The 18,856-nt window shown below is 37.9% G+C and overlaps 1 protein-coding gene across 1 annotated transcript in view; it reads left to right on the forward strand.

The window, feature by feature from the left end:
• Positions 1-9,925, forward strand: part of LOC139004889 (A disintegrin and metallopeptidase domain 3-like) — a 117,434-nt gene extending 107,509 nt beyond the window's left edge. Inside the window, exon 19 of the mRNA XM_070407391.1 lies at positions 9,756-9,925. Within this exon, the coding sequence (XP_070263492.1) occupies positions 9,756-9,925 (170 nt within the window). The remainder of the gene's footprint in view (positions 1-9,755) is intronic.
• Positions 9,926-18,856: the final 8,931 nt, after the last annotated feature.

Raw genomic sequence — 18,856 nt, forward strand, 5'->3', positions numbered from 1 at the left:
ACCAGCTGCAGTTTGCCGACCACTGATCTAGAGGAATATCTATTTTTCTACTTAATATAATCAAAATTAGAACAATATAATTTTATACAGATACTATGGAACTTTAATCTAGGTTACTATTATTAATTCAGTTACAACATTCAGTTATATCAATAATTTTATTTATTTATTTTTATTTTATTTTATTGTTTAAAGTATTACAAATAGTAGTACATATGTCTCCTTTTCCCCAATTGACCTTCCCCAGGTCTCCCCAACCCCCATACCCCCAGCACATGCCCTGAATCCCCACCCCCCTGTGTCTTGCATCCATTGGTTATGCTTATATGCATGCATACAAATCCTTCAGTTGGTCTCTTCCTCCCACTAATCCTCTCCAGCCTTTCGGCTATAGTTTGATAGTCTGTTTGATGCTTCTCTGCCCCATATATATTTTTGTTCATCAGTTTATAATGCTCTTTATAATCCATAAATGAGTGAGATCATGTGGTATTTTTCTTTCACTGACTGGATTATTTCACTTAGCATAATGCTCTCCAGTTCCATCCATGCTGTTGCAAATGATAAGAATTCCTTCTTTTTTACAGCGGCAGAGTATTCCATTGTGTAGTTGTACTACAGTTTTCTAATCCATTCATCTGCTCATGGGCATTTAGGCTGTATCCAAATCTTAGCTATTGTAAATTGTGCTATTATGAACATAGAGGTGCATATATCCTTTCTGATTGGTGTTTCTGTTTTCTTGGGATATATTCCCAGAAGTGGTATTACTGGGTCAAATGGCAGTTCCATTTTTTAATTTTTTGAGGAAACTCCATACTGTTTTCCACAGTGGCTGCACCAGTCTGCATTCCCACCAGCAGTGCATGAGGGTTCCTTTTTTTCCACATCCTCACCAGCACTTGTCATTTGTTGATTTGTTGATGATAACCATTCTGACAGGTGTAAGATGGTACCTCATTGTTGTTTTGATTTGCATCTCCCGGATGATTAGTGACTTTGAGCATTGATTTCATGTCTCTTGGCGCTCTTAATATCCTCTTTCAAAAAGTGTCTATTTAGGTCCTTTGCCCATTTTTTGATTGGATTGTTTGTCTTCCTTTTGTTAAGTTGTATGAGTTCCCTGTAAATGTTGAAGATTAAACCCTTATTGGAGATAACATTGGCAAATATGTTCTTCCATGCAGTGGGCTTTCTTGTTGTTTTGTTGATGTTTTTTTTTGCTGTGCAGAAGCTTTTTATTTTAATGTAGTCCCATTTGTTCACTTTCTCTTTAGTTTTCATTGCCCTAGGAGCTATATCTGCAAAGATATTGCTACTACAAATGTCTGCTATTTTGCTGCCTAAGGCTTATTCTAAGATTTTTTATGGTTTCCCATATTACGTTTAAGTCCTTTATCCATTCTGAGTTTATTTTTGTATATGGTGTAAGTTGGTGGTCTAGTTTAATTTTTTTTGCAAGTATCTGTCCAGTTTTCCCAATACCGTTTATTGAAGAGACTGTCTTGTCTTCATTGTATGCTCTTGCCTCCTTTGTCAAATATTAATTGAGCATACTGGCTTGTGTCAATTTCTGAGTTCTTTGTTCTGTTCCACTGATCTATATGTCTATTCTTGTGCTAGTACCAGGCAGTTTTGAGAACACTGGCTTTTTAGTATAGCTTGGTATCTGGTATAGTGATCCCTCCAACATTGCTCTTCTTTTTCAAGATTGCTGCTGCTATTTGGGATCTTATTTTATTCCAGACAAATTTTTGGAGAATTTGTTCTAGGTCTTTGAAGTATGCCTTTGGTATTTTAATGGGGATTGCATTGAATTTATAGATTGCTTTGTGTAGTATGGGCTTTTTTTGACTCTACCAATCCATGAACATACTATATTCTTCCATTTGTTCATGTGTTCCTCTATCTCTTTTTTTAACATCTGAAATTTTGTGAGTAAAGGTCTTCTGTCTCCTTGGTTAAGTTTATTCCTAGACATCTTAATTTTTTTTATTTCAATGGTAAATGGGATTGCTTTTTAAATTTCTCTTTCTGTGAGTTCATTATTGGTGTATAGAAAAGCCATAGACTTCTGGGTATTAATTTTGTATCCTGCTACATTGCTGAATTCATTAATTAAGTCTAGTTTTTTGTTGGAGTCTTTGGGGTTTTCTATGTACTATGTCATGTCATCTGTGAATAAGGACAGTTTTACTTCTTCTTTTCCAATTTGGATGCCTTTTATTTCTTCTTCTTGTCTGATCGCAACGGCTGGTACTTCCAGTACTATGTCGAATAGGAGTGGTGAGAATGGGCATCCCTGTCTTGTTCCTGTTCTTAGGGGAAATGGTTTTGGTTTTTGCCCATTGAGTATGATGTTGGTTGTGGGTTTGTCACATATGGCTTTTATTATGTTGAGGTATGATCCTTCTATTCCCACCTTGCTGAGAGTTTTTATCAAAAATGGGTGTTGGATTTTGTCAAATGCTTTTTCTGCATTAATTGATATGATTATATGGTTTTTATCTCTCAGTTTGTTTATGTGGTGTATCACATTTATCGATTTGCGGATATTGTACCATCCTTGCATCCCTAGAATAAATCCCACTTGGTCGTGGTGTATGATCTTTCTAATGTAATGCTGGATTAGATTTGCTAGAATTTTGTTGAGGATTTTGGCATCTATGTTCATGAGGGATATTGGCCTGTAATTCTCTTTCTTTGTATTGTCTTTATCTGGTTTTGGAATTGGGGTAATGCTGCCTTTGTAGAAAGAGCTTGGAAGTGTGCATTCCTCTTGAATTTTTTGGAATAGTCTGAGGAAGATAGGTTTTAAAGTTTAATAAATCTCCCCTGTGAGTGAAGTTGTCTGGTCCAGGGATTTTTTTTGTTGGACGGTTTTTGATTACTGCTTCAATTTCCTCCATAGTTATTGGCCTATTCAGTTTTTTTTATTCCTCCTGGTTGAGTTTTTGGAAGTTTGTATTTTTCTAGGAATATGTCCATTTCTTCTAGGTTGTTCTGTTTGTTGGAGTAGAGTTGCTCATAGTATTTTTTTTTTACGATTCTTCATATTTCTGTGGGGTCTGTTGTTAGGTCACCTCTTTTGTTTCTGATTTTGTTTATTTGGGTTCTCTCTTTGCTTCTTGGTGAGCCTGGATATAGGTTCATCAATCTTGTTTATCCTTTCAAAGAACCAGCTCTTGGTTTCATTGATCTTTTGTATTTTTTGTTTGTTTGTTTTTTTGGTCTCTGTGTCATTTATTTCCCTTCTGATCTTTATTATTTCCTTCCTTCTGCTCACACTGGGCTTTTCTTGTTACTGTCTTTCTAGTTCTTCCAGCTGCAGAGTTAGATGGTTTATTACCAGTTTTTCTTGTTTTTTGAGGTAGGCCTGTAATGCTATGAACTTCCCTCTCATAATTGCTTTCACTGTGTCTCAAAGATTTTGGATTGTTGTGTTTTCATTGTTGTTTGTTTCCAGGATGTTTTTTATTTCTTTGGTAATCCACTAATTGTTTAATAGTATGTTATTCAGCCTCCAATTTGAATTTTTATGATTGTTTTTACTGTAGTTCATTTCTAATTTTATGCCATTGTGATCTGAGAGGATGCTTTATATGATTTCAATACTCTTGAATTTGGAGAGACTTTGCCTGTGTCCCAATAAGTGGTCTGCCTTTGAAAATGCCCTATGTGCACTTGAGAAGAATGTATATTCTGTAGTTTTGGGGTAGAATGTTCTAAAGATGTTGATTAAGTCCATCTGATCTAGTGAGTCATTTAGGATTAATGTTTCTTTGCTAATTTTTTTTTTAAATCTTTATTGTTCAGATTATTACATTTGTTCCTCTTTTTTCCCCCCATAACTCCCCTCCTTCCAGCTCCCACCCCACCCTCCACCCTCACTCCCCACCCGCTGAGTTCATCCATAGGTGCATGATTTTTGTCCAGTCACTTCCCGCATCTCCCACACCCCTTTTCCCCTAAGAATAGTCAGTCCATTCCCTTTCTATGTCCCTGATTCATTATAATCACCAGTTCATTCTGTACATCAGGTTATTTATTCACTTGATTCTTAGATTCATTTGTTGATAGATGCATATTTGTTGTTCCTAATTTGTATCTTTACCTTTTTCTTCTTCTTCCTCTTCTTAAAGGATACCTTTCAGCATTTCATATAATACTGGTTTGGCGGTGATGAACTCCTTTAGTTTTTCCTTATCTGTGAAGCTCTTTATCTGACCTTCAATTCTGAATGATAGCTTTGCTGGATAAAGTAATCTTGGTTGTAGGTTCTTGGTATTCAGCACTTTGAAAATTTCTTGCCATTCCCTTCTGGCCTGCAAAGTTTCTGTTGAGAAATCAGCTGACAGTCGTATGGGTATTCCCTTGTAGGTAATTGAGCCTCTTTCTCTTGCTGCTTTTAAGATTTTCTCTTTGTCTTTTGCTCTTGGCATTTTAATGATGATGTGTCTTGGTGTGGTCCTCTTTAGATTCCTTTTGTTTGGGGTTCTCTGCGCTTCTTGGACCTGTAAGTCCATTTCTTTCTCCAGGTGGGGGAAGTTTTCTGCCATTATTTCTTGAAATAGGTTTTCAGTATCTTGCTGTCTCTCATCTTCTGGCACTCCGATAATTCTGATATTAGACCGCTTAAAGCTGTCCCAGAGGCTCCTTACACTATCTTCACACTTTCGGATTCTTTTTTCATTTTGCTTTTCCAATTGGGTGTTTTTTGTCGAATCTTTGTTTTGATTCTTGTGCTCCTCTGGTCTGCTATTGGGTATAATATCCTTTATTTCAGTCCGTGTATGCTTACTTTCTAATTTCTTTATCGTAGCATCGAGGGTCTCATTAGTTTTCGTGAGGCTCTGCACAAATTTATGGCAAGCCCTCAAAATTGCGATTCTTAGCTCCATATCTTCCATTTCTGTCATGTTTTTTTGTCTCCGCATCTTATATGCTTTCTTGGTGCCCCCCCTTGTGGTCTCTGTGCGCAGTCTTGTTCTAGCCAAGCCTTAATTGTTGTAGTTAACACTAGAGGGGTTTGACCACCAGGCCGACTGGCTGTAGGAATCAGCTGTGGGAAACGTCTGTCTTCTGGGGAGGCGTTATTCCAGCCTTTGCCTGAGGCGGTCGGCAAATGGTTGTGCGCAGGGCCTGGGCGGGGCGGGCTCAACAGGGCAGGGGGAGGGAGCAGCTATGGCCGCTCTCAGTCCGTCCCCAGGGGCTCTGCCTCTCGGTCCCAACAACCGCTGCAAACCTCGGAGGGGCCGTAGCCAGACAGTCCCGCTTCTCCCGTTTGAGTCTGGGTCCCTAGAGACTCGCCCGGATCTGTAGCCCAGAGTCTGAGACTCCCTCCTGATTGAAAACGACAACCGCGCCCTCAGCCGCCAGCCCGCTTTGCGTGCGCACCCTCACCACCGCACCGCCGTACCTTTAAATTTTCCACACTGCGCCTCCGCTGAGCGTCGGAATGCTGTTGTTTTTGCTTCTAGTTGAAGAGACTCTCCTCAGCCAGCCTTCCCGTGGTTCTGGTTGATGTCCGCTCCGACTTTTAGTTGTATTTTTGAAGTGGTTGTCCACGGCGGCAGTCTCCGGTGTTTACCTACGCCGCCATCTTCCGCAAAGTCCTTCTTTGCTAATTTTTTGTCTAAAGGATTTATCCAGTGATGTTAATGGGGTATTAAGGTCTCCTACTATGATTATGTTGCTGTCAATCTCTCCCCTGATAGCTTCCAGAATTTTTTTATGTATTTGGGTGCTCCTGCATTGGGTGCATAAATGTTTACCAGATTTATATCCTCTTGCTGTATCAATCCTTTTAGAATTATTAAGTGGCCTTTCTTATATCTTACTATGGTCTTCACTTTGAGGTCTATTTTGTCAGATGTAAGAATTGTTACCCCAGCTTTTTTTTCATTTCCATTTGCCTGATAGATATTTTTCCATCCCTTCACTTTCAGTCTGTGTGAGTCCCTTGTTCTAAGGTGGGTTTCTTGTAGACAGCACATATATGGGTCATGTTTTCTTATCCATTCAGTCACTAGATGTCTTTTGATTGGAACACTTAATCCATTTATGTTTAATGTTATTATTGATAGGTACTTGTTTGTAGCCATTTCTGTATTTTATGCCTGTGGTCCTTCCTCCTTTTCTATTTCTTGTTTTTACAGCATTCCCTTTAGCATTTCTTGCATTGCTGGCTTGGTAGTGATAAACTCCCTTAACCTTTTTTGTCTGTGAAGCTCCTGATTTCCCCTTCAATTTTAATTGATAGTCTTGCTGGATAGAGCATTCTTCTACTCATTCCTTTACTTTGCATCACTTTGTATACTTCCTTCCATTCCCTTATAGCTTCTTGTGTTTCTGTTGAGAAATCATTTGATAATCTGATGGGGGATCTTTTGTAGGTAACTCTGTCTCTCTCTTGCAGCCTTTAAGATTCTCTCTTTGTCATTAACATTTGCCATTGTAATTATGATGTGTCTTGGTGTGGGTCTCTTGGGATTCATATTGCTTGAGACTCTCTGTTTTTGTGTAACATTTTTTCTTCCCCATATCAGGGAAGTTTTCTGTCATTATTTCTTCAAATAGGTTTTCTAATCCTTGCTGTTCTTCCAGTCCTTCTGGCAGCCCTATTATATGTATGTTACTTTGTTTTGTGTTGTCCCAAAGCTCCCCTAGGCTCTTCTCCTGCTTTTTAATTTTTTTCTCCAGTTGCTGTTCAGATTGGGCTTGTTTCTCTACCTTATCTTCTAACTCACTAATTCGATCCTCTGCTTCTTCTAGTCTACTGTTGAAACCTTCCATGCTGTTTTTGATTGTAGCTATATCACTTTTGATTTCTTCCTGATTTTTGCATAGGTTGTTGATTTTCTCATCCATCCTGTGTATGAACTGTATGACCATTACTCTTAATTCCTTTTCCTGTCATGTTGCATTTCTCCATTTCACTTATTTCCTTTCTTGGCTATTCTCTTTTTCTTTACTCTGTGAATTGTTTCGTAGTCTCCCCATTCTAACTATCACCAGAAGGTTCAAATGCCGAGTTGCTGGGGCCTGGGCTGTGTGCAGTGAGAGCTTCACGCCACCCGAGTGTCACTGAAAAGCTCCAACACCAAGACATGTGGCTGCCGTGGGTTGATGGAAGACACACTCGCCCAGGGTCAGAGTCACCAGTGCTCAGTGTAGCCTCATGTGCACACCTAGTATCAGGAATCCTGCCTGCGCCGCTCTGAAAAAGAGACCCCTCTGGTGTGTGCTGAAAATCAGAGTCCCCTAGTGAATGCCAGGAGCCAGAGTCCCTCTGTGCTCATGCTGAGAATTGAGTATTGAAGTCTTGCTTGGTGCAGCCTCACACTGAGAATCAGGGTCGCTGTGTGCACATGCACAGAGAATTGGAGTCACTGGCTCTTAGTGTGCATGCACTGGGAATCAGGGATCCCAAGTGCATGTGATGAGAAACAGAGTCACGTCACTGGTGCTCAGTGCTGCCTCTCATGCAGAGAATCAGGGTCCCTGGTCTGCTTGGGGGACCAGGTTGCACAGCCTCCCTGTGTCGGCAGAAGCCACTCCTGCACTGCAGAAAATAGACTTCCATGTGCGCTTGCCCAGAATCAAGGTCAGGTGGCACTGCTGCCTTGTGTGGGAGTGGGGTCTGGTCATGAGAGTGCACTCTGCTGAAAACAGATTCTCAGTGTTTGTGCACACAGGCTCAAATTCAGGCAGTGGAGCCAGAGCCGCCCTGTGTGGGCAGGAGGCCTGCTTGCACGGGGCAGGTCCAGCAGTTCCTATGGCGCTGCAGTGATCCTGCAAGGAGGGGGATGGGCTCTGTGACTCACAGAAATCTGTGGCTGGCATGTCTGGATTCTTGGTGTCTGTGATTCTGCAGCTGTGGTCACAGGTCTTTGTCCCCAGTGGCTGTAGGGTCCCAGTTTGCGTCTGAGGCCAGATGGGGTGGTAGTGAGGCTAGGACCCTAGTCTCAAGCAGTTCTTTTTTTCAAGATGGCGTGGTCTCTGTGCCCACTCTGGCTGTCCCCGGAGTGTCTGCATTGGCAGTGGGGTTTTGCTATCTAAGACTGCCTGGTTTGGCAGCCCCTAGGAAGACCTGCAGGATCTAATTGTCCCTAGCTCACACACACACACACATACACCACATACATCCATACACTCCTCTATTGCTCCCTCACTCTCTCACACACTCTCCCTCCCTACGTTCTTGACGGTCACCATCTTTTTTCTCCCCATCAATAATTTTTCATTAAGTCACTTTTTAAAAACAGTTCTTTTGTTTGCTGTGTATTTAAAATGGAAGTGTGGCCGAAACCGGTTTGGCTCAGTGGATAGAGCGTCGGCCTGCGGACTGAAAGGTCCCAGGTTCGATTCCGGTCAAGGGCATGTGCTTGGGTTGTGGGCACATCCCCAGTGGGAGATGTGCAGGAGGCAGCTGATCGATGTTTCTCTCCCATCGATGTTTCTAACTCTCTCCCTTCCTCTCTGTAAAAAATCAATAAAATATATTTTAAAAAATGGAAGTATGTATTAGGTAGTAATATCAATTTAATGTGTACTAAGTAGCATTTAACAGATGGGAATATGATAAAAACATTAGGATATAAAGAATAAATAAAGAGTATATATAAAATTATTATTTTTTTAGTGATTTAAAATTTTATTTATTTTTCTTTATTTATTAAGGTTTTACATAGAGTCTTAAGCCCCGTTGCCCCCCTTACCTCTCACTTATGCCCTCACCCCCCTAGTGTCTGTGTTCATTGGTTATGCTTATACTAGTATGCATGCATACAAGTCCTTTGATTGATCTCCCCCTCTTATCCCTACTCTCCCCTACCTTCCCTCTGAGGTTTGACAGCCTGATTGATGCTTCTCTGTCTTTGGATCTGTTTTTTTTTTCATCGGTTTATGTTGTTCATTATATTCCATAAATGAGTGAGATTATGTGATATTTATATTTCTCTGATTGGCTTATTTTGCTTAGCATAATGCTCTCCAGATGCATCCATGCTGTTGCAAATGGTAAGAATTCCTTCTTTTTTACCACAGTGTAGTATTCCATTGTGTAGGTGTACCACAGCTTTTTAATCCACTCATCTGCTGATAGATACTTAGGCTGTGTCCAAATCTTAGCTATGGTAAATTGTGCTTCTATGAACATAGGGGTGCATATATCCTTTCTAATTGGTGTTTCTAGTTTCTTGGGATATATTCCTAGAAGTGGGATCACTGGGTCAAATGGGAGTTCCATTTTTAGTTTTTTGAGGAAACTCCATACTGTTCTCCACAGTGGCTGCACTGGTCTGCATTCCTACCAGCAGTGCAAGAGGGTTCCTTTTTTCTCTGCATCCTTGCCAGCACTTGTCATTTGTTGATTTGTTGATGATAGCCATTCTGACAGGTGTGAATGGTACCGCATTGTCATTTTAATTTGCATCTCTTGGATGATTAGTGACTTTGAGCATGTTTTCATATGTCTCTTGACCTTCCTTATGTCCTCTTTCGAAAAGTATCTGTTTAGGTCTGATGCCCATTTTTTGATTGGGTTGTTTATCTTCTTTTAAATGGTGTTGATATCTATTGATTGACATAAATATATAATGCACTTTGTGGCATAGTCACAGAATATTGAAAAAGCACTTTAACACTTTTAAATTTAAGTTTATAATTGGAATCGCAAGTTTTTATAAATCAAAATTCTATTTTGCTTTAAATATCATTTTTGAAAATGTTAAGAGGTACTCTCATGTTTTCAGGGAAAATTGTAAACTGGCCAATAAAAAAACGACATGCTGCTCCTAAAATAAAAGTCCTCTTGATCAGTTTCTTCGTTTTTCTACTTTTCCTTATTTTAATTGCCATCATTGCTCTTAAGTGGAATAAAATGAAATTTTGGAAAAGAGAAGAAGCACTAAGTGAAGGGTAAGTAAAATTATTATTTCTTATATTTATATTGAAATCCATTTTGGTAAGAATTCAAATGTAACCAAGAATATTACAAGTAGGAATTCTTGGATGGATTGGATTGATGTGTAGAAATACTGAGTCTTAGTATATAAGTTGTTTTTTTCAGATTGTAGGTAGGTAGGTATTCTTCATGTGCATAGAGGCCCAGAAAAATCTGAAGCTACTCAGTAAATCCTCAATGCCTTTCAAATAGGAAGCCATTTAGGTAAAATTGCTTTAGGAGATTTTGTTTTTTTCTCAAGAAACCCCACATTCAGATTAATAGAGATAGGAAAGCCCGTTTTGTGAATAGAATATGTAGAAGGTAAGAAAAACATAAGATAGCAAAGAATAAGGGAGAGAACACAGGATACCATCCATTTTACACATAATTAATATTGCTCATGTGTTTCGAAAGTTAGAATGAAGGTACTTGTGCAACTTTATTCTGTAACAATAACACCAATACAAGACACAATTTTCTTGGGAAATATTCAGAAAAATTAGAATGCAGAATGAAAGATAAACAAGTGTGTCTCTTTATTCCATGCTAAAGCACAATGATTCTCATTCTTTCTTGTTTTAAAATATGTTTTTTTTTATTCCAGAGAAAGAGGAGAGTAGAAAGGGGTGAGGGAGAGAGAGAGAGAGAGAAAGAGAGAGAGAGAGAGAGAAGAGAGAAACAGAGATGTGTGAGAGAGAAACAGCTATTAATTGCCTCCCACACACACCCTGACCTGGGAGGACACCAAAACCTTGGAAAGTGCCCTGACCAGGAATTGAGCAGGTGACCTTTTGGTGTACAAATGATGCTCAACCAACTGAGGAACACTGGCTGTTCTCTTTCTTAATTTTGCAGAAATAAATAAAATAATTATAGAAAAAAATGTATCAACACATCTGTCTCCCAAGTTAGTTATTTTTATTTATAAACAACGTAGCAGCAACTAATTAAATTCAGTGTATTATTCTGCCTGATTTATATATACATTACATAATAAAAAAAACTATTATAAATGGACTTGAATGGATATCTGGCATAAGTCTTCTTGTGCTCTTAAGACACCTTGGACAAATCTGAATAATTGCTGGGAGTAAACATGACTTAAAAGAGATGTTATAATGGGGAAATATTGATCATAACTAAAACTGGTCTTGGCAGTCTAAGTTTTAGAGCAAAATCAAGGAGCTTCAGGGTTGCAAGGATAAGTAGTTAGGTTAACATTAGAAAGACCAAATATTAAAAATGGGATCACTGACTGGAATAGAGGAAGCAAAGTGTATCTTGGCTTACATCGTTTGAGTAATTAGTACAAATATAACTTCGTTACTTTTCTTGATGTTGTTTAAGATTGAAATGTTTCCAAACCTAAAAATAATATTATTTATTTTATACAGGTCCATGTCAGAAAGCAGCAGTAGTAACAGCTACATGACATACACAGAATTAAAGGTAAAATGATGGAATCAAATTATTGACATAATATCATTTCTGAGATATTTTTTAATCTTTAACAATATCTAAGTATGAAACATATTTTTTTCCATGTTTCACCACCATCATTCCTATTTGCTAGTATCTTAAACTAATTCAAATTTTGTTTTATCATCTTCAGAAGTAGTTAATGTTAACCAGTATTAGTCAGTGATTTGTCAACCATTTTTTTAAAAAAGAATGACTTTGAAGAGATTTAAATATATTCTTAAAATAGTTACAAATTGTCATGTATCCTGCTCACTCACTTAATGTATTAATTGGTAAACTTATATGGGTTGTTTTCAAATATTTACATTTCTTCCTCACTAAAATTCCATGATTATGGTTATTCTTGTTTCATAAATGAGAAAACAGACAAAAGAATTTAAATAATTCCCCATGTGTATAGAATTTTAGTAAGTATTGGAGCTGGAGTTCAAGACAATCAGACACAAGGGTTTAAACTAAAAACTCCACAATTTTGATACATATAGCCTATTATGTAAATAGGGGTGGGTAATGGAATGTACTTTTAGTAAGGGCATATTAGATGTCAAGGAAAATGCTACATGTACTCTTCAAGGCAGAAAGACAATTGCATACTCAAGATGGAATAAAGTAGGCATCTGTATATATTTTCAAATTTTAACTCATATGCATAAAGAAATCATGATATGAGATCTACCATTTGGAGTAAATGCAAAAATGCAAACATTCAACCAAGAATGAGAACAGTGCTCATCTAATAAATTACATGCCATTCCTGACTTTGAGAGTTAAGTCAATGTATCTGTTCCCTCATCTGCTACCAGAGAACACATTTATAACTCCTACACAGAATGTAAATTAGTCTTATTTCTGACTAGACCAATCTCTACTTCTTCTTTGATTACTCAGTTAAAATCTAAATCTCAGATGAGAATTTTGGCACTTAGCTCACTATCTCCCTCTCAAATCCTCCAATCACCGTCTCATCCTCATGCTGGATAAGCTTCTCCAGAACTAATTACCACCACCCAACTTCACTTATTTTCTTCTAGAGCTTTACACTGATCTTGTGATTTCTCTGATTTCTTCCAGCTCTTAAATTATAAATTCACTATATTGCTTTAGGTGATATTTTTTCCTGTTTTTCACAGCCTTCTCCTGCTAGAAATTCTTGATTGGTTACATTAAGAGTTTGCCTCAAAATTTTCAAAAAATGGGTTAGACAGTCCATAAACAAACACATTTCATAAATTGATTATATAGTGTATTGGAAAGATGGGAAAGATTAAGGCAGGAGGGGTAATTGGAAGAGTTGATGTTGATGAAGGAATTTGATAGGAAGTTTCTAAAATATGGTTGACTTGGTAAGCTCTATTGAGCAAGTGATATGTAAGCAAATAATTGAAGAAGGTGAAAATATTTACCCAGTTTAGATGTTTGAAAGAAATCTCATGGACTTACAGGGTCATCTCACATGAGGCTTTTATTTAAATACAAAAGACACAGCACAGCAAGAGAGAGTGCAGGCAGTAATGGAGGTAAGACAGACACATCAGGTACAAGGTCTCAAGGTTCCTTTTTATAAAAAAAAATTAAAATAGATGATCATCAACCTCACTGCCCTTATCTTGGCAAAATGTGAAAGCAGACATCCAGCCTTTCTCAGAGTTAAAAATAGAGCTTCACCTTTGCTGTAATAAATCAATGCTGTCTTACACAGGGATTCAGATGGCAGAGCTATACTTGCATATAACTGCGAAGGAGCTTTGCAAACACAGGAAAGAGCCAATGAAGAAAAAGTCAGGAATGTTTGTTAAATAACGGTGATGTCAGGTTATCTGGAGCAGAGTTTAAAGTAACAAGGACAGAGAGTAAAAGTGGAGACAGCAGTTAATCTAGAATTTCTGCAATAACCCAAGAGAAAACAGCATGGTACCTCAGACCAGCAACAGTAAAAATGGTTTTAGGAACCAATTTTTAAGATGAACTAACAGAGTGAGTTGAGAGCTTGGATATAGAGTAAGGAAAAGTACATAGATAATGTTTACTGATATAAAGCAGGAAGATAGGAAGCCTAAAATGTAAACACAGACCTGTTTCTCAATTTGTGCTCTTAATACATTTTAAATGTTATTTTAAAATTTATGAACATTGAGAGATAAAATCTACATAGGTAATCATGCGCCAATAGGTAACCAATTGTCTGGTGTGCACTGGTTAGGTTTTACATTTTCTCATATATGATTGGGAACATGTGAAAGAATTTTTGAAGTAGTACTTGAAGAGCTTAACATGATATAGTTTGCTGGAATGAAGCAGGGGAGAATTCAGTCAGATTCAGCCAGCACTGGAAATGAGGGAAACAACGATGAGAGTATGGAATACACAGGAAAGATATGACAAGGACAGGTTTGGAAGAGAAGAAGAGGTCAACAAGTTTTGTGAGCTATAACAGAGGTAGAGTTGAGTAAGTGGTGCGTGATGGATATATTTGGATGGATATATTTGTTATTCTACAAAGAATTATGAAAATTAAAACATTTCTGACAAAATTGATAATGACACCTTTTACTAAACACATACTGTACAGTAGGCTAAGAAGCACTTTGTTGGAAGGATGATGTAGAGGGGAATGAAGTGTGAGTTCTGTTTTGAATATGTGTATGTGGGACACCTGTTGGATATGCATAGCGAACTCTTGGAAGTATTCCTCCTCTGTAGATGAAAATAGATCAATCAATCAATCGTTATTATTATTTCTTTTTCACATATTTTCATTGTTTCCTTGTTGGTGATTTTATTTCACCCAGATAAAGCATAGGAACTATGTAAGTGGGATATTTTATAAATACCAATTTATAATATATTTTAATGTGGCTAGCACAAAGGATTCAGGAAAAGAAAATGAGTTTACAAATTTTGTGGAACACAGGCATAGATTGTGACAGTATAACCAGTGTCTTATTATACTAATGAAATTCTATACCTATAGATACATAGTAAAATTAGACAGTTTTATTAAGTTAAAATTTAACCTTTCTATTTTCTATACTTTTTTTTTTTTTACAGCAGTGACTGGGCAATAATGTCAAAAAGCCATAGTTTGGAGAAAAGATGTTACCAAGAAGCTCACCATTAGCTGGCCTGATCCAAAAATGGAAAAAAAAATCTGCTCTTTTTCTCTCCTTTTGTTATGGCTTAAAGATTTCAGTTTCACAAACCAAAATAAATCCTGTGAGTGAAAGTATGTAGGCTTGTGTCTGCTGATTCTTCTACCTGCTGGGATCCTTTAGTGCAGTGGTTCTCAACCTGTGGGTTGCGACCCCTTTGGGGATCGAATGACCCTTTCACAGGGGTAGCCTAAGACCATCGGAAAACACATATATAATTACATATTGTTTTTGTGATTAATCACTATGCTTTAATTATGTTCAATTTATAACAATGAAAATACATCCTGCATATTAGATATTTACATTACAACTCATAACAGTAGCAAAATTACAGTTATGAAGTAACAACGAAAATAATGTTATGGTTGGGTGTCACTGCAACATGAGGAACTGTATTAAAGGGTCGTGGCATTAGGAAGGTTGAGAGACACTGCTTTAGTGGAAAATAAGTGGTTTTGCCTCTTTTGAATGTGGGAGGCTGTTACATCCCAAGGAGGACATTCCTTCATCCACTGCAGCAGCCTGACCTCAGATGCCCATGCTAACTGCTCCCATCACAAAAGAGGACACCTACAGTCCACATCTCTCCAATACCTTGTGATTCCCTTCCCCATCCATTCCAGGCTTGGGATTTGAAGTGTTGCCAAGTAAGCCCAGCCCCAAGCCCTCAGGGAGTCACTAACATCCCACCCATCTTCAAGGAATTGCTCCCACTGAGTTCCTGGTCATAGATAACTCTTCTTTCTCCAGGAGACATTTTGTTGGCCTCATGTAACTTGGGATCTATTCTAGGCTATATCTTTGTTCTTTTGGGGACCCGGGTTTGCTACTCTTTCTTTACTTGAAGCTGAGCTTTTCTGGGTAAGATTTTATTGCTTTAGTGTTTGTTGCCTCCCCTTCTCACTCTTACTGCCATAGGTGCACTTCTCCTCAACCCATTATACATGGATTAGAAACCATCAGCCTCCCTGGAGATAATTAGGAACTGGGCATTTTCCAGCAGTACGCAAAGATGCTCCTGGGTCAGGGGTGGGATCTCCTTTTCTAAATGTCCATCAACTGTGGAGGTAATGATGCTTTTGCCAGAATAATTTTAGAAAACTCGAAGGGATCAAAGCCTGTCTGCAATAAGCAATGAGGAAATGGCTTTTGAGAACTTAACTCTGTCATTGAAGATTTCACATTAGAGTATACCTATGTAAGTTTTAATTGGGTTATTTCTTTTCTTGCTATTGAGTTCCTTATATATTTTGGATATTAATCCCTTACCAGATATAAAATTTACAAATATTTCTTGGCATAGCATAGCTGGTCTCTTCAGTCTGCTAATTTTTTCTCTTGCTGTGCAGAAGCTTTTTAATTTGATGCAAAATTTCATTGTCTATTTTTGCTTATGGCACCTGTGTTTTGAGATCACATCCAAAATACCGCTGTCCAGATTATGATCAGAAAGCTTTTGCCTATGTTTTCTCCTAAGTGTTTTAGAGTTTCAGGTCTCATGTGTAAGTCTTTAATCTATTTTGAGTTTATTTTGGGGGTAAGAAGCCAGATGAGGGTCCCATTTTATTCCTTTGCATAGGAATATATTGTTTTCCTAACACCACTTATTGAAAGGCTTATACGTTCCCCAATGTGTGTTCCTGGCAGTCCTGGGCTGCTCCCACCTTTTAGCTATTGTTTGTGAATAATGCTACTGTAAACATTAGGGTACAGATATCTAATTGAGACCATGCTTTCAATTCTTTTGTGTGTATACCCAGAAGTTAGGTTGTACTGGTCCATCCATATGGTAATTCTCTTTTTAAGTTTTTTTGGGTAACTTTTTCACAGTGACTACACATTTTATATTGACACTCTTTGTGCACAAATATTCCAATTCTTATACATCCATATGAACACTTAATATTTTATGGGTTTTTTTAATAGTACCCTTCCTAATTGGTATGGAGTGGTATGGCATTGTGGTTTTTGATTTGCATTTCTTCACTGATGACTGATGCAGAATATCTTTTTCATATACCTTGTGGCCATTTATATTTCTCTTTGTTGAAAGTTTTGTTCAAGTCCCTTGGACATTTTGGCTCAGATTATTTGTTGTTCTTTTCGTTGTTGAATTTTAGCAGTTTCTATATAATCAGAATTTTAATCCCATATAAGACTATGATTTGCAAACAGATATGTGATTTGCAAATATATTCTTTCATTGTGTGAGTTGCCTTTTTACTCTGTAGGGTCTCTTGATACACAAAAGTTTTTAATTTTCATGAAGTGCTACTTGTCTGTGTTTTTCTTTTGTTATCTGTGCCTTTGATGTCATATCCAAAATAAATCATTACCAAACCCAACCAACTTTGTGGAGGTTTTTTTTTCTGTTTTCTTTGAAGACTTTGTAATTTATTTTCTACATTCATGTCTTCTATTGCTTTTGGGTTAATTTTTGTATGTGGTGTTAAGAAAGGGTCTAATTTTTATTCTTTTGCATTATGAATATTCAGCTTTTGCTGCACTATTTGCTGAAAAGATTGTCCTCCCCCTTTTTTTAATCAATCAGCAGATTTTATTGTTTTTCTTTTTTTATTATTTTTTTCTTTATTTATTAAGGTATTACATGTGTGTCCTTACCCCCCCCATTATCCTCCCACACCCTTCCCCGGCCCATGACCTCACCTGCCTAGTGTCTGTGTCCATTGGTTATGCACGCATACAAGTCCTTTGTTTGATCTCTCCCCTTTCCCTCACCCTCCCCTACCTTTCCTCTGAGGTTTGACGTTCTGCTCGATGCTTCTCTGTCTCTGGATCTGTTTTTGTTCATCAGTTTATGTTGTTCATTATATTCCACAAATGAGTGAGATCATGCGATATTTATATTTCTCTGACTGACTTATTTCACTTAGCATAATGCTCTCCAGGTCCATCCATGATGTTGCAAATGATAGGAGTTCCTTCATTTTACAGCAGTGTAGTATTTCTTTCTGGATTGTGCACTGTTAAATGTATAGAAATGTAGTATTTTTGAGTGTTGATTTTATATCTATTTTTCTGAATCCATTTATTAGTTCTAACAGATTGTGTGTGTGTGTGTATGTGTGTGTGTGTGTGTGTGTGTGTAATATTTAGGGTTTTCTATGTATAGGATGATACCCTCTGTGAAAAGATATAATTTACTTTTTCCTGTTCAATTTGGATGCCTCATTTTTTTCTGCATAATTTCCCTGCCTACAAGTTCCAGTACTCTGTTGAGTAAGAGTGGCAAAATGGACATTCTTGCCTTCTTTCCCATTTTAGAGGTAAACTTGTCACTCACCATTGAGTATGATATTAGCTATAGGTTTGTTCACCTGTCTTCTATTATTAGGAGGTAGTTACTGCCTGTTCCTAGCTTGTTGTATGCCTTTGTCATAATGGGTATTTAATTTTATCAAATACTTTTATGTTCTTTTATTCAGATGATCATCTTATTTTCCTTTGGTTCACAGGCTGATGCACTATCCACTGAGGCAAACCAGCTAAGGCAATAAAATTTTTTTTATTGTTCAAAGTATTACATTTGTCTCCTTTGTCCCCCTATTGGACCGTCCTCCCCACCCCAGCCACTTCCACTAATGAGGGTAAGCTTCCACAGCCCCAGTGTCCGTGTCCATTGGTTATGCTAATATGCATGCATACAAGTCCTTTGGTTGATCTCTAACCCCCCTCCCCTGCTTTCTCTCTGAGGTTGATGGTCTGTTCAGTGCTACCTTGTCTCTGGATCTATTTTTGTTCATCAGTTTATGTTGATCATTATATCCACATATGAGTGAGATCATGTGATATTTATCTTTCTCCAACTGGTTTATTTCGCTTAGCATAATGCTCTCCAGTTGCATCCATGCTGTTGCAAATGGCATGAGTTCCTTCATTTTACAGCAGCATAGTATTCCATTGTGTAGACGTACCACAGCTTTTTAATCCACTCATCTGCTGATGGGCACTTAGGCTGTTTCCAAATCTTACCTATGGTAAATTGTGCTGCTATGAACATAGGGGTGCATATATCCTTTCTGATTGGTGTTTCTGGTTTCTTGGGATATATCCCTAGAAGTGGGATTACTGGATCAAATGGGAGTTCCATTTTTAATTTTCTGAGTGAACTCCATACTGTTTCCACAGTGGCTGCACCAGTCTGCATTCCCATCAGCAATGCAAGAGGGTTCCTTTTTCTCCGCATCCTCGGCAGCACTTGTCATTTGGGGATTTGTTGATAATAGCCATTCTGACAAGTGTGAGATGGTAC

Source organism: Myotis yumanensis, unplaced genomic scaffold, assembly GCF_028538775.1.
Source record: "Myotis yumanensis isolate MYYU_CA2020_CCGP unplaced genomic scaffold, mMyoYum1.0.hap1 SCAF_3, whole genome shotgun sequence".
Taxonomy (NCBI): Eukaryota; Metazoa; Chordata; class Mammalia; order Chiroptera; family Vespertilionidae; genus Myotis; species Myotis yumanensis.